Raw genomic sequence first — 27,279 nt, forward strand, 5'->3', positions numbered from 1 at the left:
AGCGGTATTTAATTAAGAGAGGCATATGGAAAAACAGGAGAGCCCTTCTCCTGGATCGGAATTCCTGGAAGGCGGGAAAACCCCTCACAAATCCCTTTCCCACTTGACCAGCTGATGAGCAATTTTCCTCCCATTTCATTTCTCTCGACGCTTGAAAGTATTTATCAAGCTTTTTATACCTCCCCATTTTTACTGAATAAGCATTAAATTAAAAATAACCAGCCGGGTTTGCCCATACTTTCCCAGCGACTCAGAATAGTAGAATAGTGTATCAATTATTATTAGACCGTGTATCCCAATCATGAGTCACTGGGTGACTACAGTTTGAAATTAGGTTCACATGGTATAGACGATTTAAATTTTTTTGGAATAATATGAAACATATGAAACTTGAAGCTCTCTCTTGAAAACTCATTTTTCTCATCCAAGCATAATTTTTTGAAGTTTAATTCCCGGATAGGAGTTTGGAGTAGTTGCTTTGAGTATTGAGGCTCACTTGGAATACAATTATCGATTTTTTTGTGTTGAGGGTGATGCCCACATGAGATCTAGGCTTGTGCGTGGATAATGGGGGATGATAATGAGAGATGAATGGACCTACAGTTTTATGTGGGCTCCAAACTACCGGAAAGCGATTTTACAACTCATTTATCCATATTTAGAGGAGTTGGCTCAAGCGGTCACATGATTCTAAGCGATAGCGATAGCGCGACCACTGAGTCAAGCCGCTCCCTAACAGCTCCTAAATTGCCATCAATTTATTATCAAATTAATTAGAAGTTCAACTACCTTGAAGAGGTCAAGTGCTCAATACGGTAGGGTTTCTGTTCATTATATTTTCTTCAAGGAGAGTTTAGATGTTTCACGGAAGGTCATTGACACTTTAATTTGTGAATTACGTGAAAAAATACTGCATTATTTTACATTGTAAATGGATTTTAAGATGCTGCTACAATGATTGAACATCGTAATCAGTTTTTATGTAGATTTATTGAGAGGAATGTGCGTGGAAAGTTGCGATGATTCTCTGGTACCACTTTAACACGGGGAGTCCACGCATGACTAAAATTCAACGCAGCACAGCGCCGAATTCTTTCAGAGTTGAGGATGCCTCCACGGCATTTCTGTTCTCCCAACTCACCACAACTTCTCCTTTATAGCTGTCATATACGCACCCCTTCCACCTCCTCCTAACTACCTCATTCCACCCACCCCGCCCTTACCCAGAACACCACTCTAGCATACATATTGTGCGTATGCCCAATTACTAGGGGGTGAATTTCTCGATTGGAATTTCATCTTATATCAAAACTCTTTATTGAGTCTTTAATCTACTGAACTCTTCAAATTATTGGATACTGTACTTTCATTACATTATTTATCGTGTAAAGAAACTCAAAATGTGAGTTTATTGTGTCAGAATGGATGAAATATCATTTATAAGATCATAAGAATATATAGAGGATAATATGAAAGGTAATAATTGATATGATGTTGATGAAAGGATTAGAAAGAATGTGATCTTTCAGAGCAATTAATACCATAGACTAAGTAAACAGATCTGTGTTGATACTTAAATGGTAGAAAACAACATTACAATTTATACTCTGCTCATCCTTTTCTTCTGAGAATATCAGTCGATTAACAAATTTTATTATTTTTCGAAGTAAAGTCCTTCATCAATCAAATTAGATTCCGGGTCATTCTCCAAAGCAAATTTCTCCATGTCTCTCAGTTTTTGACAACCCTTCCTCATTCTCACTTCCTCTTCCTTCTTCACTAACACAATCCCTTTTAAAACTTCTGATTGACAATCGACAACCTCTCAAGTACGCTGTACACATGGAATTACCAGCGATAGCTGCTACGGGAACGGGGGATCGGGAATTCCGTGATCTCAATATTGTACATGACTATTTCCAATACTTCGCTTCCACGTAGCAGTTGGTGTACGCTACTAATATCCCTGTGTGCAGGGTGCTTCAGTGTGACCACAAACGTCTCGATTCATCTTGAATTTCAAATATGGTCATGAGAGCAACCATATTTGGAATTCTTGGGCGGGTCTAGCCTCAAATAATGACAGTAGAGCTCAACCTTCATTGTTCAACAGTTAATGGCCAAATGGTGATTCACCCACGCTGTATATTTTGCTGCTCAATATCCAACCTTTCAGTTTACTAGGGATTGATCATGGTGTAACAACCGAATCAAGTATTTCAAATCTCTTAGTGGTTTTGGCAATATCAAGTCGTTCTCATTTACTATGGCTATTTTGTTAAAAATAACACAAATAACGGTTTGTTAAAATTACCTGTTTGCCATCCCATCTGGTGTACTGCCTCCAGTCGGGTAGGCCAGGCCGCCAGTACTCGAGGGTGTACTCCTCAGCATACTCCTGGCCACGACCGTGGTCGTAGCGACCCTGGGTCGCTACCCCCGTCACCAGGTGCACCGCCCCCAGCTCCACCTCCATGTACTCGCGCACGCCCATCTCTATCTGCTGCTTCGGACACCAGCCGCCTCCGGCTCGTTCCACCTTCAACCTGTAACCCAATTTAGTTGGTTAACTGATTGATTGATTGATTTGCAGTAGTAGATCTTGGGAGACTGTCTTGAGATAGAGCTAGGGAAAACTTAATAATAATAAATGAGCTATTAACTTGAGAGATAAATAATTGAAAAAAACGAATATTCTATAACAGACACCCAGTAAAAATACACAATTCCAATAATTATTATTGGACATTTTAAATTTGCAAGTGATTTTTATTTCTTCTCACGGTATATTCCTACTTAAACTTCAAATATCAGGACACCGAGCTTTGCTCGTTATTTTTATTTATTGATGAACAGAACACAATTCTCTAAAATGATCGTGTTTATATTTTACAGGTGGCTATACACCAGCTTATGAATTTCGGGGATGCGATATTTTGATTTTTCACAGAATCAGTCGCTCACGTTTTACTATCCACAGACGACGAAAGTCTCAGCTGTTTCAGCCAAGGATGAATTATATTTTCAATGTCGTTCAGTGAGTTTTCCCAAGGATGAGACCTAGTGCAATCGAATTTTTATATCATAAACCTACTATGTTTCAAATTTCGTGAAAATCGTTAAAGCCGTTTTCGAGATCCGTTGAACATAAATAACCAGATATAAAAATAACCAGATATAGAAATATAAACAGACATACAGAAATCGCTCGCTTAATATAATAGGATATGTTATTTTCTTATGTTTGTTTCAAATTATTGTTTGAGAATTTATGTTGAACTGAAGGAATTGTCAACTTTTTTCTTTTTTGGTTTTTGAGAGGAATAAAGAACTTTTTGAATTGAATTGAACAAGTGCACAAAATGTAACGATACACAATACACATGTAAATAGCTATACATAATTTACTCACTAAATAATAGTGAATGGCATGATAAAAGATAGGGGTGCTCACAAGACCGCGTCCGTCCTTGAAATTCTGGTTTCTCAAACTCAAATATTGGGTGGTCCCAAAAAGCTCAGCAGTGTTTAGAATGACTTCTGCCGACATTTTTTTTTGTTTCAGATTCAAGGAGAGCGTTTAGCTCTAGCAACTGAGTTTTTATAATTTCTGGTGGGGGGGGGCATCTTATAAAATCATAGAAGATTAGTGGAAATGATAAGTCGATAAGATAAATAGATATTCCATCACTTGAACAATATCAGCTAGCAGTTCAAGCAGGCCATATCAAGCATTCATATCTGATGAGTGGTCCAGCTTCTGGTTCAGCATCCAATGTTAACAACATTACCGGGACCGGGTAGGAATACGAGAAGAAGGAAAAAGGAGAAATAGACAGAAATACAGCTAAAGCGGTAGAATGATTAAAAATTGATGAAAGGGATAAAATATATTTATGTGTGTGAGTGGTGAATTTCTGGCTTATACAGGGTGATTCATAATTATGGTAAAATAATTTAATATGTTGATTTAATAGTTGAGGTAAAAATAAGAAAAAAAGTTCATATAAACATATATCCATAAACGCTTCATTAGCGAGCTATACAGGGTGAAAGATTTCGCCCGGAATTCAGCTCCTCTGGTGAAATACACCGATGCTGAATTGTATGGAGACTAGTTTTTTAAAGACTTATGCTGGATTCATATGTGAAAATATCTGAAAAATTGAATAAAACTAGTCTGGGAGCTGTAGTATGAGTAGTCTTTGAGAAAAAAGTTGAAATATGCAAAATATCTAAGTAGAAAAACACAGACTTCTACGTTTGATGCCCAATAACTTTCTTTAATGACCAGTAAACAAATAATTTTTCGCAATAAAAATTGTAGAGAATTTAATTCTGAAAAGGATTATGTAAGCTGTGTAAACTAAATTCATATAAAAGTTGAATAAAATGTATTCTTATGTAGTTCATTACACCACAAAAATTTGCTGTTTTATGAGGAGAGAACTCATAAGTTGTAGCTGATTGCAAATAAAACATGGATTTTAATAACAGCTGTTCCAAAACAGCTGATTTATTATGTTTTAAATAAGAAAATATTTAAAAGAAATTATCAGCTGAAAATTATTTTCAGAAATATTTTAGCTCACTGTTGAACAAAAAAAAAAATCCTTTTCAGAATTGAATTCTCTACAATTTTATTGCGAAAAATTATATGTTTACTGGTCATTAAAGAAAGTTATAAGGCATCAAACGTAGAAGTCTGTGTTTTTCTACTTAGATTTTTTGCATATTTCAACTTTTTTCTCAAAAACTACTCACACTACAGCTTCCCGACTAAATTTATTCAATTTTTCAGATATTTTCACATATGAGTCCAGCATAAGTTTTTCAAAAACTAGTCCCCAAACAATTCAGCATCGGTGTATTTCACAAGAGGAGCTGAATTCCGGGCGAAATCTTTCACCCTGTATAGCTCGCTAATGAAGCGTTTATGGATATATGTTTATATGAACTTTTTTTCTTATTTTTACCTCTACTATCACGTATTAAAATATTTTACCATAATTATGAATCACCCTGTATAGAAGAATTTCAACTGAGAATGGGACCAGTTAGGTAGAAACAAGACAAAAAAAAATATAAATGAAAAACTATAAGGGAAGCTTAGAAGTCAATCACAATAATTGATTGATCAATTTATATGAGTAATTATTGTTCTAATTTGTGTTTTATGAATTTATTCATGAACAATAAAATTATTATCACGACTCATAGCTATTATTGGTGGAAGGAATACCGAGTTCAAAATCAATTCTGTGAATGTACACAAGTGTGAACTGAAAACGTGTAAAATTGGTAATCATCTGAGTTTTGTGCTATTTTGATAAGCTGAGACCGGTAGATGGTACATCTATCGAAAAAAGTGAGCAAAATGTAAGAGAGTGTCGTTTGGTTGCACAGAACAGCCCTGGCAGACGACGGGGAAGCTTCACTAAAAGTCCTCAGTGTCCCAAGGGGGTCGTTAATTATAGAAGTCCCCTCTCACCATCCCAAAAAGCCCGGCAAGGGTTAGGCTTATTTCCAGGACCCGTTCCTACCACACATACACACACACACACAGCTATTCTGCCACCCATAGTGGCACAATTCGGAAAAGAGAGCCTTGCACCTTAACTTGAATTTATGGCTATATAATGCCCGGTTTCGGTTCATCAGGCTTTATTGCTACCTTCGAACTTTATTACTACTAACTTTGCGGTCCAAAAATTACAGCCGCTCTCCCATCCGTCCTCTCGAGTATCAATGTTTGCACCGTCATCGAAATTATGACGACAACGACAGACAAAATGTTGCGATACATTTTTCCCTCCAACAGTCTTTCTTTCTTGCAGTGGCATTTCCTTGCAGAACCAGCGCGAAGGAGGGTCGACCTTTTTCCAGATCCAAGCCACCACTCAGATAACTCCCCAATGATTTCAGCGTACGTAAAAATTGACAAAACCAGTTATTTCCGTAGAGGATAAAAATATTATCAATTGCGGTGTTGTGGAAATGAGGGGAGATGAAAATAAGCTCCCCATCATTTTTTGAGCATTCTCTTGAATTTTCTTTGACTGTTGCTATCACTTCATGATAGAAGTTATAGTTTCTATCGAATTTTTGATATGAGAAGGAATTATTATGAAATAATATTGAATCTTCATTAAAATTTAACTTCTTCCCATCTTTACCAGCATAAGTATCCACAGCTATCGAACGTGATAATATATCTGCATCTGTGACATGTCAATTACATAAAATTGACAATTATTTTTACAGCTGTTTCCACTGGTATTAAAAGCTAGACAAGCGTGATAATGTAATATTTTTTAAATAAACACAAAGGTATTCCAATCCCTGAGGTTTTTAACCTAGATTTTTCTAAAATCGCTAGCAAATTTCCCAAATTTCTCTCAAATAGGTGAGTTGACTACTCATTCATTCATTCGTAAATCAAAAATGCATTGATTTAGTCTATAGTTTTAGTAGGCACTTATTATTTCAGTTTAGTAATTGAAACTACTTTTGACATACCAAGCTCACCAAAACTGTCTTCAGTTTCCATCAAAACATTTATTGATATTAGAGCAAATCTATCCATTATTTGAAATCATGGACACTTTTTTACATTGATTAAATTGATTAATCTTTAGTTATTATTGTTATGCTAAGAGAAAAACAAGGAGATTGAAGATCTGTGAAGTTCATACATACATGTATAGTTCAATAACTGTACAAATCATACCCAGAGATTCCATATTTTATTCAAATCATATCTATATTTCATTACTGGATAAATTGATTGATTTCAATCCAATCAGTATGAATATGTATATGTGATCAATTTAAAATCACGCATAATTGTAAATTCATTATTGTAGTTTGATAATTCAAATGACTTGTGTTAGCCTATACATTTCTCAACGAGAGAATATTTCTTCCAGTTGATTCAATTCTATAGCACAATGGGTCCGAAGAAAAAGAAAGAAGCTGTTTTGATAGAAGGTCTGGACACCACAGAAATGACCTTTCAAAAGCTCCAACAATACACACACAAATTGTACGAACGGCTGCAGAAAGAGAGGGAAGAGCGGAACTACTTTCAAATGGAGAGAGACAAGCTGCGAACATTCTGGGAGTTGGCTACACATAATCTGGACGAGGCACGAGCAAAACTGGTGAATCAGGATCATGATCTCGAGTTGGCGGACGACAGGAGAGTGCGAGAATTGAGATGGGTCAACCAGAAAGTCAAGTTCCTCGAGTACGAACAGAATCTGAAAATGAACGAAATGGCAGTAAAAGAGAAAAACTCGGTACTCCAGGCGGAAAAAGATTTCGCGGAGCAAGAAAATGAATTATTGCACGATAAAACAGAGCTGAAATATCAGTTAAAAGAAGCGCAGGATTTCCATCAGCAGGAAATCAAAAACCTCAAACTTGAACTGGCTGAGAAAGCGACTGATATCCGCAAAGATCTCGAAACGCAGGTTGAATCGATGGAATTCATCTATGAGAAAAGGATTTATGATGCCAAACTATTCCTAGATACAAAGCAGAAAGTAGAAATGGCTGAACTGGACGAAAGAAAGAACCAACACATCAAAGATTTAATGGACGACCACGATCTCGCGTTCAATGAAATGCGTAACTACTACAATAACATAATGCTCAACAACTTCTCGCTCATCATGGACTTGAAAGAGATAATCGAGAACATGAAGGCTAAAGAAGCAAGAAAGAATAAGAGCGTCAAGGAATTGACCAGGGAGAATGCCAGTCTGAAAGAGGCGCTGAAGAAAGATAGGGAAGATTCTCATCTTCTACGACAACAGGTTAGTATGGGATTTGATTATTACATTACTCGAGCTGATTATTTAAGTGCTCGAGCTGATAAAATTTAGACTCCTACTCAATGGTTTGGAGATTTTAAATAAACTCAATAACATAATTTAAGGGTTTGTAAAATATGAATGACCAATATATATTTCATAAATTTGATCCATACATACAATGCGTTCATTTTTTTTAAGATATTATCTCCACTAATCAAATAAAACGCAATTGAATGTGGATAACGTTGGTCTACCACTTTCTTATGAATAAAAGTAAAAAGTAAATACAAAAATATTTCAAGGTCTATGGAGAAATACATTTTCTTATTTCAGTGAGTAACGTTTGTCTACCTGTACCACCTTACTATATATTAGAAATTAATTTTCCAAGCTCTATAGAGGAAACTAATTTGATTGGAGGTAATTTTTTTTTATTCTTTGCGTTGAAACTTATATTTATGTTCTTTATATGACAGTAGGCCTACTATTGCTGTAATATATTGATTTCACGATATCCGATAAGCAAGAAGTGATGTAAACATAGTATTGGAAAACTATAAATGAATTATCTCGAATTTCAGGTTGATATTCTCAAGAAGAATGTAGCCAGTCTCAATACAACAAAGAAAACATTGAAAGAAAAAGAGATTGAGCTTGAACGCATGAAGTGGGATTATGATATTCTGAACATGCATTTTGAGAACTATAAGGAAGAGAGACAAAATTCGGAACAAATGAAGCTGAAACATTCAACCAAAATGCAAAAAAGAGAAGCGGAAAAGCTGTGCAAGCTGAAAATGAGACAGAGTGCTCTAGAAAACGAAGTAAAGCGGAAAAGTCAACTTTTAGACAAGTTGATGAATTTTATGAACACTATTTTGAGTAGAAACTTGATCAAGGAATCGTCTCTTAATGACTATCACGAGTTGATGGGTGAAATGAAAGCCGCTTTGCAGAAATCCAATGCGTTGGAGATTCCCTCTCATAGATCAAGTAAATCTGATTTGAAATTCAGTTGAGTAATGTTTGTAAATTAATGGAAAAAAATATATATCTTTTCAAATTATAGAGTAACTTGTCTTAGCTTACTCTAGAAGTTGTTTGTCTCGTTTGAAACTAAACTTGAAAATACTAAAACATTCTTTATTAATTCAAATCACAATACATTTTGAAGAAACATTACTTATAAAATGTAGAGTCACTCACCTTCCATTCTGAGGGCCAACATTGGGGACATAGGATGAGCTGGCAGTGATGAACGCATCAGGAAGTTGGCCGGATTCCATGCCAAGAGGGTGATAGCAATCGCCTGAAATGGAAAAAAATCATGATTTCTATATCTGAAGATAAGTGAGATAAAACAGTTATAATACCATAGTTCCTCAGATCTCTAATGGTCTTAAGAAAGGAACAATGCAACCAATAAATATCGCCATCGTATAGAAGAGGTAGAATCATAATGATAGTTCTCCAGAGTTTTTGTTGAGTTCCCATAGTAAGTATAAAACACAGTTCTCTTATTTCTCAAAACTGAGAAAAACCAGAGAATTTAGTCCTCCATTGTATGTATTCGTCGCTATAGTGAGGTCCACGTTATAATGGCAGTGGAGAAAGATAGGAGAAACACGTTACCGATCCTCTGTCTTGTCAATACCCTCTATAGATGGTAGCTGATACAGGTTTATTGGTGTAATAAGAACGGTTCATTCTCGTTTTAAGTAACAAGAAAGAAATTATATTTTTCAATAATTTCATAATGAATGTTCATAATTAGGATCAAATATTTTGTGTTAATTAATTATATTTCCACATTGTTGAAATATGATCTGGCAACAGAGCAAAGCGAGAAAGAGATAGCGCTATCTGCTTTGTTGAATGATAGACAAGGATAGCATTACCATTGGTAATCAAACACTGCCATTATAATAACGTGGACCGCATTATATATTGATCGAAATAGTCTATTTGGAAGAATAATAGTTTATTATAAATTTTTCTTATCATGTATGAAATGCTAAATTTCGAAAGATCCTTCTTGGGCTTCAAATGAGAATATAAATGCTGGAAGTATGTAAAGTGAATAAACACAATCTGTGTAAGAAAGAGAAAATTTTGAAATACTGTAGAAAACATTGCCGTAGCAATTATACAATCCGACTTGCATGAATATTCACGAAGACGTAGGCCTAGTTGTCAACAGAATAATTGAATCCTAATAAACTTGGAATTATTCTATAAGTTATTGAAAGTTTCTGTTTGTCTTTAGTCGTGTTTCGTGTACTAACTGGAAAATTGGAGTTTCCTTTTTTTGTTTTGAAGTAACTTTAAGAAATATACAGTATTATTCGAGTTCATCTTGAGTTCTCTTATTCTGCTAGCTTTACAACGCTCATTCATGGTTACAACATTCAAATGGTCTTCTAGAGTTCATATACCTATTTCTATGTGTAATATACTACTCGTAATAGTAATAGGATTATAAAATTATAGAAATGATAAATTATAGGATATTCATGTATTCCCTACCAAAAGTACATTAACCTTCCCTTCTTTAGTATCCTACTTATCTAAAATCAGACTGGACTAATTGATTTTTTCAACAGTAATCCATTTAAATTGGAGAGGAATTCAGCAATTCTCAACGATCTTTTTTACTTCACCGTGATTGATTTCACGAGAAATTGTAACCAGAGCACAAACATTACATGAATAGGCTCGTTCACGTAGATAATACAGTAAATGTACGCACACACGCACACATACAAACACAATTAATTAAGGCATGAGGCATGCAGACGCGGACGTGCCTGTTAGTTATGCTGTTAGTGCTGCTAAAATGAGATGTTGATTCCCAGGGTGGCGCTCGTAATTGAGTCTCAACAGTATATACATTACAGCCTATATTATGGGCTGCATATTGGTCCGTATTACTGGAATATTATGTTGTTCACTCTCACGACGGCCCCTTCTCTCGACACCTCCCCATCCTCTTATCAATCGATATGTCACAAATCGGCATGTTAATCACGTCTATTGATGGAATTCGTCTTGAAGCAAATGAGCTATCAGTTGGTGGTACGTGGTGCATGTGTGTAGCGGGAGAAGCCTGCTCATCCAGAACAAGGGGCGAACATGGGTTGAGCTGGCACCATAATATAAGCAAAGCACAATCCGAAGGCTTGCCCGTCTCTAGACATCCGTTTCAAGGGGAAATCTAATAAACATATGGATCGAAGAATCTCAACAAATTACTCCAAAATTGCAACAGAGTTTAAAAAGATTAATAAAAAATGTTCACAGATTTTTCAATCATTTCACACCTTAAGATTTTCCTTGAGACCAGGTGCAGTTTTTCTTTTTTTTGCAACTCTCATATTACTCAAGGTCTCACGCACAAGTCTAAGACTCGTGTGTATAGTGTTGCCTATCAGCCAAACTAAAGTATCTACAACTTCGGAAATCCGGTTGAAATTGATTCCGTTTTAATTGTTCCATCAATCTAATTCTATTAATCTATTGGTTTTACAATGTTTTTCTTTCCTAAGCTCTATCAAATATCTATTCAAATATACAATTATTGTCTATTCATTTATTTATTTTGCAAGCCTTCAGATTCTCCGTTGCTTGTGGAGCCGACTTCACTCTGATCTGACAAGAAAACTCTGATACGAGTCGGAAAATTCTATGAAAGTATTGTAAGTGAAATTTTGTATATTTATATTGATAGATTACGAGATCGACGTAGAAAAGTTTTGTATCTAGAACAAACTTCAGTTTACCGCAGATTTTCAACTGTTCTTGGAGAAGACAACAAATAATTATTTCAAGCAAAAATAACAATATGCCAAGCTGGTTGAGAAGGAATATTGAGTTCACTAGTTATTTCACCAAATTAGTTAACGGTTAGCCTGAAATGTATTGAAAACCGATTTGCAAAATGTAATTTCGGTTTATTAAGTACTAGCCGTCAGGCTCGCTTCGCTCGCCATATCCGTCTAGCCAGGGGGCTCCGCCCCCTGGACCCCCGACTGGATCGTCAAAGAATGAGATCAGCAGGCTCGCTTCGCTCGCCTGCATTTTTAATTTGAGCATTTTTATCATATGTTAGGACAATCCAGTCGGGGGTTCAGACTAAACGTCTGGCTAAACGGATATGGCGAGCGAAGCGAGCCTGACGGCTAGTAATATAATATTCCCAGGATTGAAGTAGCAGTGCCCAATCAATTATTTTTCCGCGATAAATGCATTCAAATCTTCAATTTTGTGCCAACCTAACAAAGTCAACTCAACTTAATGCCAACCTGACAAAATTATTAATTTAGTTGCCAGTTAACAACTGTTTCGAAGAGGTACTCTATCTAGATTATAGTTCTATAGTAACATATGATATGGAAATTTCAATTATAATTAAGAGATTGGGAGAAGAAGAATATACATGCTAAAAGACGAACTTTAAACCCTTAAAAAGAACCCTTAGAGTTGAAATATTCCCAAAAGATTTCTTAGTGCGCCTCTAAAGGGCCAACTGAACATACCTACCAAATTTGAACGTTTTTGGTCCGGTAGATTTTTAGTTATGCGAGTGAGTGAGTGAGTGAGTGAGTGAGTGAGTGAGTGAGTCAGTCAGTCAGTGAGTGAGTGCCATTTCGCTTTTATATATATAGAAGATAACCGAATTTTTCAATAAAGATTGGGAATATTGCAACCATAACATTGTTCAAGATGCACGTCAACAATCAAAATAATTTTATGCAGCCATTTGATGAAGGGTAGCAGCCATAACCACTAGGAAGCTAGTAGCAGTAGGAACATCTATTGTAATAACCTTCTACATCCAATAAATGTCTCTATAAAGCTAAGTTATAACCTCACCATCTAACCTTTACAGCGTTACAGCTGAATAATTGCTACACTGAGCAAATAGAGCCAGGCTTATAAAATCTCTGACATAAACCTGAATAGTGAAACTTGCCTATTCCTTGTAGAGTTGCGAGCATTATACTCGTGTGATATAGCTTCTCTCGTATGATCTGCACTAAGTAACTTTCCATTTGTTACTAGGTAACTTCAACAAGCAAAGGTATAAACTGAGAAGATTACAAATTTACATCAATTAAGAGAAGAAACTAAACCAACAACAGCGAAAATCCGCGTATTGATCAGTAGACCCATAAGCATTTCAATCAATTAGTATCAATTTTAATAATCTCAATAGTTGTATCAAATGGACAAAAAAATATTATGATTTTCAGTTCTGCTTTCAATGAACGCAGCATTCAACTAGCGTTCCTGAGTACTCGAGAAATAATTATAGCTCCTCACTCTTCATGTATGATCAGCTCTAAGTGGAACTTTATAAAGTGTATTATTTTTCATTAGTTCATAAGAAAAATCCATACTCATTCAAATGAAACTGAATATAATCATAATACATTACCAGAAGAAATATCAATTTACCAATTTGTTGGTATTCTATTTCAGTCTCTGATGAAAATTTAATTAGATACCTATATTATACTGTATATTTTGAGGAAAAGGTTTCTGTTATAAAATTCTGCATTTTCTGAACATTGTACAATATTTTTCTTTCCTTGTAAAGGTAATTTAAAATTATTTGTGCTAGTCAACAAGCAAAGGCTTATCAATTCTACATTTTCTGTACATTGTACAATATTTTTCTTTCCTTGTAAAGGTCATTTCAAATTATCTGTGCTAGTTGTAACATATTTAAATCTGGGTAGATAAAAAGCCCTAACAGAAATAGTAATAGGTCTAAAAATAAAGTAATTGGCTAATATCGCCAAGCAGATAATAACTAAGATTAGATAGCATCAGCTTGTTCTGGCTAAATGGTACAAGAACCTAAAAAGGATTTGAAGGAAGTTTATTGCTCATAAATAGATTATTATATAAAATATTTGAAGATTGAGGTTATGTAGATGTATTCACGGATCGGTGACCTAGAGATCGATCAAACCGAAGAACGTAGAATCTGACCAAAACCCCTTGGCAGAGCTTTATTGCATTCGGATGGTGTGCAATGTGAAAAAACACCCGTCCACGTGGCTAATTATTAGGTAGCATGGAATTAATACTAATGTATAGAATATTAACTAGCATGCAAAGAGCATAAATAAAAAACCAAATAAAAATAATTTAATGTATTCAGGAAATAAGAGTTACCAGGCGCATGAATACCTAATTAAAATTTGCATGCACCAATAGTAAAACGGCAGTTAATAGGCGGCAACTGTAGGCCAATTTAAAAATATTTATATATATTTATATAATTGTAGTAGATTTTGTGTAAAAATTTGTGTAATCTATGTTATCAATATGGCTCGAATGCAAAGAAATTATTAATCATATAATCTAAGCAATATTTTGGCATTCTTTGTAAGATCTATTTGAATTTAATGGCGGAGGATTGAGATATTTAAATTTTATGCTAATTTGAAAGTCGGAAAGAGGATCTGTAAAACTTGAGAAGGAAGAACCAGCACTCGCCAACCAGATGCCACCATAAGAGGACCCCAAATATTTTAGAGCGAAGTACCTTATTAATAATTTTGTAAATTAAAGTTAAAGTAAATTATTAAATTTCTTAAAAGACTTCGTGATGCTATTGTGAAGCAGAAGTCATTTTTCATTTTTATTAAATTTATAACCCCTTGGAGGAGACGATTCCGGCTACCATATTCCCGGACCACATGGAGTTGGATCGACATCGGCGGCTTACAAGAAGATTTTCGACACGTGAGTGATTTAAATTTGAATTTAGTGATGGGCGCCCTAGTGCTTCGAAATAATCTGATGATCAAAGCTAGCTCGCCGAAAGGGTTATTATAAATTAAGAAATTAATAAGAGTAATACTTGCGCAAGTAAAAATTAGTATTAAAGGTATTTAATTGAAAGAAAAATATAGATCAATATTTTAGAAATTTCTATTTAATCAAAGAAGTACGAAATCTAGGCTATCAAACATATGCATACAATATTTAATTTTTTGCAATACAATTTGCGATAATTTATTATAGTTCTAATTCACTAGATGAATGGCTCTACCTATTCCGTCAGGTGCCGAATCTTGCACCCTGAGATAAAAAAAAAAAAAAAAATGTATATTAGATACAAATAAATCTACTAAATACTAGAGATTTTAATATATAGATATATTTGGATTATTAGTGGCTAATTTATCAAGCTGATCTTAGAGCACATATTTATGATTGAATTATCCAAGCAGACAAGTATTAGCAAGTACATGTCACAGCTACATGCCAAAGAATGCATATGATTTCAAGATAAAGGCACATGGTAATGATTCGTGCCATAAATCTAGAATATAAAGTTAGCCTGTGATATTTTTATTGATTTCAAATATTGTTCTATTTTTATATTATATTTTTTATCGCTCTATATATATTTTTTGCCTCGACTGATCTTTGCATTATTTATGTAATATATGTGTAAAATTTCATGGTGTGCAATTTATTTTATATTCCTCATCTCTATAGTATAAGTATCATTTATATATATATATTTATTATTATTGAATTACAAGAGTTATTGGAGAAGCCCATATCTAGGCCTATCAAGATTTTTTAAGACTGAATACTATTAGAAAACCACGCCCTAATTATATTAAATCTCATGCTTTACCGACTGATGCCAAGCAGGAGGCTAATCGTTATTTAAATATAAAGAATAACGTGACACACAAAGACATGTCGTACCAACGTGGGACTGATGATGAGAGCCAAGCTCATTGAATAATTACTTGAAATTAGGTCAATAACCATAGTGAAAATTATAGATAACTTATACGAGTTGTGAGGAAAACTGGCGAAGGAATATTTGTATTACTTTTTGGGGAAACAAGAGCTTTAAATAGAGAGAAATTATATGTTTTAAAGAAAATTTTATATTATTAGTACTGTGAAAAATTACATGTTTATAGAGAGAGATTATATTTTATAAGCCTAAACTGCTATTACTTTCTAGTCAAAAATATATTAGGTGTTTAAGCCAGTTGGAAAATAAGTCGCAGCCTGTAAACTAGCCAAAAATAAATCAACAAAACATTGAGGGCGCTAGAGTATTGTAAAAAACTTAAGTATAAATACCTGGTTGTAAGAGTATCCAAACACTTTACACATCACTGTTCACTGTAAGTCCGGTTGTGTCTCTTTTTTAAGCATTTTCGCTTATCATTTTTATCACTGTTTAATTAGCATTTATCACATTTGACATAATGAATCACACTCCCGCAAACTCTGAAGTTTCATATATGTACGGCGGTTGCACAGATCCCACTTTGTCGACTCCGAGCACATCAAACCCCACCACGGTAGATGCCAATACGCCACGAGAAAGGGAACCAGGAAGCGTCGGGTCGATAATTTTCGATCCACCAGGTCTGCAACCTCTATCCTCCACGCGAATCGACGCCGCTGACACACCATTGAATCAACGGATAGTAGAGATCAATTTTGAAGGGGGCGAGGAGCAGTCTGCAGAACCCGCATCGCCGGAGGCCGAGTCACACCTGGGCAAACAAAGTATATTTTCAACCACAGAACTAGATCCGCTTCAAAAGGTAATAATGGAACAAACGAGTAGCACTTTCAACATTATGTTACAAAAAACAATGGATAGTATGATGCAGGAGATTAAAAAGGAGATTGCTACAGTAAAAGAGGAAAATAAACAGACAGTGGAACAGGGTATGAAAGAGACCACAGGCGCTATAAAATCAGTAGAACAACGGTTGGATAACATTGAAACTAAAGTAGAGAGTCATAGGGAAGAGTTAAAAGCAATGATAACCCTACAAAAAGAAAGTCAGGATAAAGTTACGGCAGGATTATCGGAAAGGTTAGATACGGTTACATGTGAACTCAATGAAAGGATAGACAACTTAAATACACAAATCACTACACCTATTCAGGATATAACAAATAACATTAAGGCCGATTGCCACCAAGAAATCCACAAACAAATTACCGTTGCCAATCAAAACTTAACAACTACAGTTGACAAAAATATTAACAATATTAAAGAAATACAAAACAAACAGATTAATATGTCCACAAAAATGAACCAACTGCAAGGTAGCATCAATCAAAACACTGAAACCTGTAAAGCTTTAAATGGAACTCTACTAATTCAGAAATCCACTCTGACTCAACTAAATCAAGAAATAAACGCAAATAAAATTACACATAATAGTCAATGGCAGGTCACACAGGAAAAAATAATAGCATTGGAAAATCATATTCAACAACAACCTCAAGGAATTCAAACAGACAACCTCAACGTACATAGTATATTACAAGGACTAGGAAAATTTGATAACACTGATCGCCATTTGCAACCTCAACCATTCATTGATCAGAAAAAATAGATAGAGAAAATAAAGATACTACAGCCTCATATACCACCTTTGTGAACGGTTTACCGAAAATATTAGAAAAAAAAAACAGATTACAACCTGATAAATCACCACAAAAAACCGCCGCCAAACATGCAATTAAAACACCCCGAAAGTATCAACCTCTATTAAGTATCCTGTTCACTGCCGAAGACCCATCACCGCCGGAGAACACAAACAGCCACCAGGATCATGCTATAATTAAGGAGTTGGTGAATATGGAACAGACTAAAAATGTAACAGATCCGCGCACCGAATCTACAACCGCTTATCAAGAGACCGCCACCGCACCCGCGCATCATTCGACCCCACCAAGGCACCCCAAGGAACCCAGGATAGAGGACGGACTACCGGATAAGAGGAGCGACCACCGCAAGGCCCGGAGACGGAGGCGCCCGAGGACACCCGACCGGTATCAGGACGAGGAGGACAGCATACAGGACCGAATGAAGAACATGCATCGCAAGGCCCGGAGGCGGAAGAAACGGAGGAACCGCGCGCGCCGATGGAAGCCGCACGCACGGTTCAAACGCCCGAGGAGGATACCGGACCGGGACCAGGTTGGAGAACAGACCACCGACGTCATGCATCCGCGGCACATACGCTTTAAAGGCTATGATCAGCGATGTGACCGGCAAAATGGACCAAATGAATGGATTAAAAATGGAGCTACTGATAGGAAAACTATGATTGATTCGTGCATGGGCAACATAAAAGTGGACTACTTGTGGAGATAATGAGGATAAACGGTGTTGAGAAGATTGGAAGAATTAAAAAATAATATTAAGAAAGTGAAAGTACCTGGATATTATGCTATTGAAAAGATGATAAATGTTTGGATATGGTGTTTAATATTTGTTATGATGTCTGTGATAATATTGAAAAGTGATGCTATTGATGTTGTAATTAAGACCATGTTAGTGTTGAAGGAATTTGTTGACTGTTGGAAATCTTGTATGATGAAAGTGTTTGTTATTAAGGCTGTGATGTTTGCTAACAATTGTGATGTTAATGAAATAATGAAGAGGATAATATTATTGAAGAAGTTTATGGCCTATGAAAAATCTTGCTTTACGAAACTGTTTCCTGATATGATTAAAGTTGTTTATAAAGAAACTATGTGGATAGTATTGAAAGAAAATAAATGGAAGGCTTTGGATCAATTAAAAGAAATTATTATTAATGAAACAAGGAATTGTTTAAAGCAGTACACAAGATACCAGGGCTTTAAATTTATGAAGGATAAGTTATCAATTAGGACAGCCTCAACAATCAACAAATGGACAGCAGATAACCCAACCAACCTACAGTATAGCTACAAACAGAATGCAAGAAGATGCAAGTAAATCACAACAATTCTACATGAAATATCACGATTTAAAATAAATATGATAAGAAGTCAAAGGAAAACAACACTATCAAGCCAATTACTAACCTTCCTTAATAAATTTAATATTGGTATAGGACCTCGTGGCAACAATCCAATGTTTTAATTCCTTCCAGCCGTTGGAAGCCTGCAATAAGGAAAAGAACAATTTTTAAATGTGTAATTAAATTATATACATCAGATAAAAAAGGACACAAGCGGGGATAATAAAATTAAAATTTGTTAATTACCTTTTTAAGAGAAAAAATTGAGCAGTTAGGTTAGTTATGAAAGTCGATAGCAAATTCTGATGTAACATGTAACACTATGAATTGTAGAACAACGAACAGCTGACCAAAGCCACCCAAATCAAATGAATGTAATGTCTGTTGAACATATGTTTATAAAAAGAAGTACTGTACCCAAAGAGTTATTTATTATTGTTATTTATTATATTTATTAATGTCGATATATTTATTTATATGTTTTATATTTATTACTTTTAATTATGCCACGTTTGTTACCTGAAAAGAGTTAAAGTGAATACAAGCTACAAAAAACCAAAAAGCCATTAGCAAAAGAAAAGTATTGTACCTGATGTATAGAAAATTATTTATATTAAGACCTAAGAAATACTATAAGATATAAGCCCAGAAGTTTATGAATCGAAATATTGTCTAAAAGGAATCATTATGAGAATTATGAAATGTGTGTAGTTAAGTTGGCGGCCCTGCAAGCGGCGAATTTAAAAATTACTGTGTTGTAAATGTTGTCAGGAGGAGTGCGTTTAGAAGTTTATATTTATGATATTTTTATGTGTGTTGAGGAGGAGAATTTGTTATTGTTTTGATAAAGGTATAAAGGAGATGCAGCAAATATGTCTGCGAACTGTGATAGAAGTAGGAGAGTATAATTTATAAATAAAGTATAGTGTATATCAATGTATTGAAGGGTGGGTTTTCATTAAAAACATTGTGATTCTCAATATTTTGAATTCAAACCCAGGGGCGCGTGTAACATATTTAAATCTGGGTAGATAAAAAGCCCTAACAGAAATAGTAATAGGTCTAAAAATAAAGTAATTGGCTAATATCGCCAAGCAGATAATAACTAAGATTAGATAGCATCAGCTTGTTCTGGCTAAATGGTACAAGAACCTAAAAAGGATTTGAAGGAAGTTTATTGCTCATAAATAGATTATTATATAAAATATTTGAAGATTGAGGTTATGTAGATGTATTCACGGATCGGTGACCTAGAGATCGATCAAACCGAAGAACGTAGAATCTGACCAAAACCCCTTGGCAGAGCTTTATTGCATTCGGATGGTGTGCAATGTGAAAAAACACCCGTCCACGTGGCTAATTATTAGGTAGCATGGAATTAATACTAATGTATAGAATATTAACTAGCATGCAAAGAGCATAAATAAAAAACCAAATAAAAATAATTTAATGTATTCAGGAAATAAGAGTTACCAGGCGCATGAATACCTAATAAAATTTGCATGCACCAATAGTAAAACGGCAGTTAATAGGCGGCAACTGTAGGCCAATTTAAAAATATTTATATATTTATATAATTGTAGTAGATTTTGTGTAAAAATTTGTGTAATCTATGTTATCAATATGGCTCGAATGCAAAGAAATTATTAATCATATAATCTAAGCAATATTTTGGCATTCTTTGTAAGATCTATTTGAATTTAATGGCGGAGGATTGAGATATTTAAATTTTATGCTAATTTGAAAGTCGGAAAGAGGATCTGTAAAACTTGAGAAGGAAGAACCAGCACTCGCCAACCAGATGCCACCATAAGAGGACCCCAAATATTTTAGAGCGAAGTACCTTATTAATAATTTTGTAAATTTAAAGTTAAAGTAAATTATTAAATTTCTTAAAAGACTTCGTGATGCTATTGTGAAGCAGAAGTCATTTTTCATTTTTATTAAATTTATAACCCCTTGGAGGAGAAGATTCCGGCTACCATATTCCCGGACCACATGGAGTTGGATCGACATCGGCGGCTTACAAGAAGATTTTCGACACGTGAGTGATTTAAATTTGAATTTAGTGATGGGCGCCCTAGTGCTTCGAAATAATCTGATGATCAAAGCTAGCTCGCCGAAAGGGTTATTATAAATTAAGAAATTAATAAGAGTAATACTTGCGCAAGTAAAAATTAGTATTAAAGGTATTTAATTGAAAGAAAAATATAGATCAATATTTTAGAAATTTCTATTTAATCAAAGAAGTACGAAATCTAGGCTATCAAACATATGCATACAATATTTAATTTTTTGCAACACAATTTGCGATAATTTATTATAGTTCTAATTCACTAGATGAATGGCTCTACCTATTCCGTCAGGTGCCGAATCTTGCACCCTGAGATAAAAAAAAAAAAAAAAAATGTATATTAGATACAAATAAATCTACTAAATACTAGAGATTTTAATATATAGATATATTTGGATTATTAGTGGCTAATTTATCAAGCTGATCTTAGAGCACATATTTATGATTGAATTATCCAAGCAGACAAGTATTAGCAAGTACATGTCACAGCTACATGCCAAAGAATGCATATGATTTCAAGATAAAGGCACATGGTAATGATTCGTGCCATATATCTAGAATATAAAGTTAGCCTGTGATATTTTTATTGATTTCAAATATTGTTCTATTTTTATATTATATTTTTTATCGCTCTATATATATTTTTTGCCTCGACTGATCTTTGCATTATTTATGTAATATATGTGTAAAATTTTCATGGTGTGCAATTTATTTTATATTCCTCATCTCTATAGTATAAGTATCATTTATATATATATATTTATTATTATTGAATTACAAGAGTTATTGGAGAAGCCCATATCTAGGCCTATCAAGATTTTTTAAGACTGAATACTATTAGAAAACCACGCCCTAATTATATTAAATCTCATGCTTTACCGACTGATGCCAAGTAGGAGGCTAATCGTTATTTAAATATAAAGAATAACGTGACATAGTCAACAAGCAACACTCATTCAAATGAATTTGAGGAAATATAATATTCCATCATTAATGGAGGAATATCAATCCATTAGTATACTTGTTTGCATTGATTGAAGTCTTCAGTAGTAGGCCTAATACAATTCAATCTGCTTGTATTATAATATGTATTGAAAAAAACCAATTCTGCAGCACATTGATCGTTGTGAAAATCGCTCTCTTTCATTTCTTGTGAAGCTTTTCCCAGAAAATGGAGTCGGATAAAACACTGAAATCCTCAAAGCGTCTGCAGATCGGATGAAAAGACGCAGAAATATAAAGTGAAATTCCGAAAAGTCGATAGGTAGATAGATAAAAGCCTTCATTTTTAAATTTCATCATCACCAGCTCCTCTCAATGCATAAGGTAGAAGACAGATAGGACAGTGAAGTTAGCCCTCAGCTGAGACTAGACATCATGGTGTAATCCTGTGATGATGAATACTGGGCGAGTGCAACATACGAGTGGATGAATAATTCGTGGAAGGGTGGCTGCCTCATTATTGGGCCGGAAATTGATGCCTGCATTAGTCAGTAACAACATCGGAGCTGCCAACTCAAAATAATGAATAATACAAAAGTATAATGCATATTCGCCTTGCAAACTACACCATCACTAGATCAAAATTAATGTTTCAACTGCTATATAATTTCCTCTGTCGCTAGTGGAATAGAAGTTATTATTGCTGGACCGTTTACCCTTTCCCTCGCTTCCGAACAAATTTCCTTTAAACAAAATCAACGTGGACGCTATGAATAAGAGTGTAATACCATATGAATAAATTACTATTCACTAGGGTACAGCTTATGTCTAAAAGGAAATTACAAAATATTGTACATATAAGTTGATAATTATGTGATGATCGAATTATCAATTGGAAGTTAATCCAACATGTAATTTGGAATAAAATAGTAAAAAGTGTAGAAAATTGAAATCTCATTGATTAAAGCCGAATAGGAAATGTTTTCATACAAATTTAGTATAAATACTCTTCAGCATTGTTGACGTTGGAATTTGAATGACATTTTTGGTTATACATTGTAAAGTATCGAATTTGGGTAGATAAAAATCCCTAACCGAAACAGTAATAGGTCTGAAAATAAAGTAACCGGCTAATATCGCCAAATAGATAATAACTAAGATTAGATAGCATCAGCTTGTTCTGGCTTAACGGTACAAAAACCTAAAAAGGATTTGAAGGAATTTTGTTGCTAATAAATAGATTATTATGTAAAATATTTTGAAGATTGAGGTTAGGTACATGTATTCACGGATCGGTGACCTAGAGATCGATCAAATCGAGAAACGTAGAATCTGACCAAAACCCATTGGCAGAGCTCTATTGCAATCAAACGGTGTGCAATGTGAAAAAACACCTGATCACGTGGCTAATTATTAGGTAGCATGAAATTAACATTAATGTATAGAATATTAGCTAGCATGTAAAGAGCATAACAAATAAACCAAATAAAAATAATTAAGTGTATTCAGGAAATAAGAGGTACCAGGCGCATGAATACCGAATAAAATTTGCATGCACCAATAGTAAAACGGCAGTTAATAGGCGGCAACTGTAGGCCAATTCAAAAATATTTCTATATATTTATATAAATGTACTGGATTTTGTGTTAAAACTTTGTATAGTCTATGTTATCGATATGGCTCGAATGCAAAGAAATTATTAATCATACAATCTAAGCAATATTTGGTATTTTTTGTAAGATCTATTTGAACCTAAATGGCGGAGGACTAAGATATTCAAATTTTATGTTAATTTGAAAGTCGGAAATAAGATTTGTAAAATTGAGAAAGGAGAACCAGCACTCGCCAACCAAATGCCACCAGGAGAGGACCCCAAATATTTTAGAGCGTAGTACCTTGCTAATGATTTTGTAAAAGTTAAAGTTAAATTAAATTATTAAATTTCTTAAAAGACTTCGTGATGCTATTGTAAAGCAGAAGTCATTTTCATTTTTTAATAAATTTATAACCCCTTGGAAGAGACGATTCCGGCTACCATATTCCCGGACCACATGGAGTTGGATCGACATCGGCGGCTTACAAGAAGATTTTCGACACGTGAGTGATAAATATTGAATTAGTGATGGGCGCCCTAGTGCTTCGAATTAATCTAATAATCAAAGCTAGCTCGTCGAAAGGGTTTTTATCATAAATTAAGAAATTAATAAGAGTAATACTTGCGCAAGTTAAAATTAGTATTAAAGGTATTTTATTGAAGAAAAAATATGGATCAATACATTTTCAGAAAATTCTATTGGATCAAAGAAGTATAAAATCTAGGCTATTAAAACATATGCATATGATATTTAATTTTTGCAATATAATTTGCGATAGTTTGTTATAGCTCTAATTCACTAGATGAATGGCTCTACCTATTCCGTCAGGTGCCGAATCTTGCACCCTGAGATAAAAATATATATTTGATATAAAGAAATCTACTAAGTACTAGAGATTTTAATATATATATATTTGGATTATTAGTGGCTAATTTATCAAGCTGATCTTAAAGCACATATTTTTAATTGAATTGTCCAAGTCGACAAGTATTAGCAAGCGCATATCGCAGCTACATGCAAAAGAATGCATATGATTTTAAGATAAAGGCACATGGTAATGATTCGTGCCATAAATCTAGAATATAAAGTTTAGCCTGTGATATTTTACTGATTTCAATTATTGTTCTATTTTTATATTATATTTTTTATCGCTCTTTATATATTTTTTGCCTCGATTATTTTTTGCATTATTTGTTTAATATATGTATGAAACGTTTATGGTGTGCAATTTATTTTTTATTCCTCAACACTATAGTATAAGTATCATATTTATATATATTTATTTTTTATTGAATTACAAGAGTTATAGGAGAAGCCCATACCTAGGCCTATCAAGATTTTTGAGACTGAATCCTATTAAAAAACCACGACCTAATTATATAATTATATCAAATCTCATGCTTTACCGACTGATGCCAAGCAGGAGGCTAATCGTTATTTAAATATAAAGAATAACGTCAGAACATTTTTCTCAGGTACTTACTTGAATCCTGAAACTTGTTTACATTGACGACTTGGTATGATATACCATGTCACCTTCTAACTAAATGGAAAGATTATTAAATCATTGACATTGATAGTTTTCCACAATCCACATTCATAAGCACCTTGAGTATTGAGCTATAAAGATCATATTATTCCTCAATGATTCGATTTAAAAAAATAGAAAGATCAGATTAGAATCAATAACCATGATACCTAATCAGATTTATTCATCTTGAACACAATGAATTATCATCGCTAAAGGTTTTGAATATTATGGGTTGTAGAGATTCATGAATATTAACTATGTAATCATTAGAAAATTTATACTTCAATGGTCATTTTCCATGTAAATTTCATTACAGCATGAATCCAAATGAATAATGCAATAATGTAATAATCTATTAAAATGTAAGAATCTAGTATGAATAAAGTGAATTATTCCAAATATTATAAAAAGTTGTGCCCATAATAATAGCTTCTAATATCCATGCATCAACATTGCTTCTGATATTCTCGAGCAAATTCATTCGAAATAAATTTTTATTGAGCTCACTCTGAGGTCAATAATTGAATGGGAGCAATAGAATTGGTAGTAAACTGAAATTGAGCCAAGGTTATTAGTACTGATATTGAAAGCAACGTGAGGTGTTATCAGACGAAACGACGGTGTGAAGCGAAGACGATCGGACATTCATTGCCACAAGCACTTGGCGAGGAAGAGGGGGAAGAAAGGTAAAGGTAAGTAATTAAATAATGGAGAAACGAGATGGTACAGAGAAGTCGGTTTGACTCTAGAAAATGGGGATTCCTGCCGTTTTAAGAGCCCTTCTTGGTATTCATGTGATGGCGAGACCGAGACGCCGAAAGAGTAGTGTAGAGAGAAGGAGAGAGATAGAGTGAAGGGTTTGGAAGGGAACAATAATGAAAGGAAGGGTTGAAAACGAAAGACAAGTCCTCAACTAATTGAGAGTGGAAGTCGGAAGATTCGACTTCATTCGTGGTGTTGGTGTAGAAAGTGGAGGAGAATGTTGAGGAGGAAGAGGTGGTTGAGGAGGAGGAGGAGGAGGAGGAGGAAGAGGTCGCCATCGGAAAGAACCACGTTACCTTAATTTGGTTGTGGCAATAATTGGGTTTCGCTTTGGCCAGTGGCTGACAACCCAAAAGGAAACTAAGTGGACTGCTTGCCTAAAAGGGCGATACTTGGAAAGGAAGTGGCTATAAGTGTGTGGTTTACAATATTGATTACAAAAAAGGCTCATCACGGAAGGGAATATGCGCTAAATATGTAACAGGGTTGTTTTCTCAACTTAATTTAAAATTGAAAGAGGGTGAATTGCTGTTTTAATATATTTTTCCAACAATCAAAGGCTCTACAGCTGAAAAGGGAATGATATTTTTTTGTTCATATTGTGTTTTGAGAAAAAGCCTTGAATTCGATAAACGGTGTCATACAGCATTTAAATACAAGATGGAAATGGGAAAATTTTGGCCATTTCACCACTTCAACTTTCCATCCATCATATCTACTTATCATTTCCAGTATTCCTCAATCATTTCTAAGGCTATGTTCCCATTCTCTCCATTAATTCATATGAATGAAGTATCTTAAAATATTATTGTGTCTTTCGTCAGAAAGATCCATTCAAACCATTATTTGCTCATTCTCTTCGTAATCTCTTGGGCTTTTCATGTTTTAAACCTCTATCAAACACATGACTTTTTATTGAAACTTATACATATACATGCATATTTTATCCAAGTCTGAACTTCTTTCTTCTTTTATTCAGAGTATAGAATCACAACCATCTGCAGTAGTCAATGCCTTTTCGGCTTCTGATTAGCCGTTTAGCAGAGTATGTTCAGTCCATTTCTCTAGTATTACATTTCTCCAGTGTTTCGGTTGGACACGTTAGCCGTCGGTCCCAGCTGCCTAAAAATCAGTCACAGTTAGGTCATGTCACAGGCTCTGAAATTGATCTGTTGCTACCTGAAAACTCTGACACCAGACTTGAGCCAGTTATGTCACTCTATAATTTATACCTCAAGTATTGAGACCATATCCATTATTAAGTATCGTAATAAGTCAATTTTATGGCATGTTGATCAAATTCATAATACAATAGAATTATTTATACATACATACATTCATAACATACTCTCCCAAAATCCAATTTTTATAAGATGGGTCTTGAATGGGAGGCAGCATTTGATCACTTAACACCCAAACTTAATGAAGGTGATCGGACCATCAGGCTTAACACCAGCTACAATATTAATAATAATCAAACCTTAGTGGAGATGTCAGAAGTCAGAAGTGATGTATGATTCAGGCTGTGCAATATCATCTGATGAGCTACATGACTTAAAGTGAGAAATATTGTTCTCCAAAGTAATGCGGATTGAAGAGATGGAGGAACCAACTTAAATGTGGTTTGGTAATGAAGGAAGGCGCGTGTCTCCAGTTGGCTGGTAGCCAATATTAATCTTTATTTACATTTCGTCACAAGCAGTGGTACCACCCTTCCTAACTTATTAATGGACCAATGATGAGTAACTGT

At 34.4% G+C, this 27,279-nt stretch overlaps 2 protein-coding genes across 2 annotated transcripts in view; one reads left to right on the plus strand and one right to left on the minus strand.

Annotated features, from left to right (window-relative positions):
* The window catches only part of LOC111048598 (discoidin domain-containing receptor 2-like), a 124,001-nt gene that overhangs the window by 23,410 nt on the left and 73,312 nt on the right, over positions 1-27,279 (minus strand). Inside the window, exons 3-4 of the mRNA XM_039430299.1 lie at positions 9,027-9,129; positions 2,315-2,546 (exon numbers count right to left, since the gene is read on the minus strand). Coding sequence (XP_039286233.1) covers positions 2,315-2,546; positions 9,027-9,129 — 335 coding nt within the window. The remainder of the gene's footprint in view (positions 1-2,314; positions 2,547-9,026; positions 9,130-27,279) is intronic.
* Positions 6,267-8,886, plus strand: LOC111048599 (dynein regulatory complex subunit 4). The gene is made up of 3 exons (XM_022334516.2): positions 6,267-6,406; positions 6,930-7,820; positions 8,402-8,886. Exons 2-3 carry the CDS (start codon positions 6,951-6,953, stop codon positions 8,837-8,839), a joined length of 1,308 nt encoding a protein of 435 aa, XP_022190208.2. The 5' UTR covers positions 6,267-6,406; positions 6,930-6,950; the 3' UTR covers positions 8,840-8,886.

This window comes from Nilaparvata lugens, chromosome 6 (genome assembly GCF_014356525.2).
Source record: "Nilaparvata lugens isolate BPH chromosome 6, ASM1435652v1, whole genome shotgun sequence".
Classification (NCBI taxonomy): domain Eukaryota; kingdom Metazoa; phylum Arthropoda; class Insecta; order Hemiptera; family Delphacidae; genus Nilaparvata; species Nilaparvata lugens.

Bases quoted from the DNA above. Each gene is read 5' to 3' on its own strand.
- LOC111048599 (XM_022334516.2), top strand. From the start codon at position 6,951: ATGGGTCCGAAGAAAAAGAAAGAAGCTGTTTTGATAGAAGGTCTGGAC. The intron at 7,821-8,401 runs GTTAGTATGGGA...CTCGAATTTCAG, and splicing joins CTCATCTTCTACGACAACAG to GTTGATATTCTCAAGAAGAA.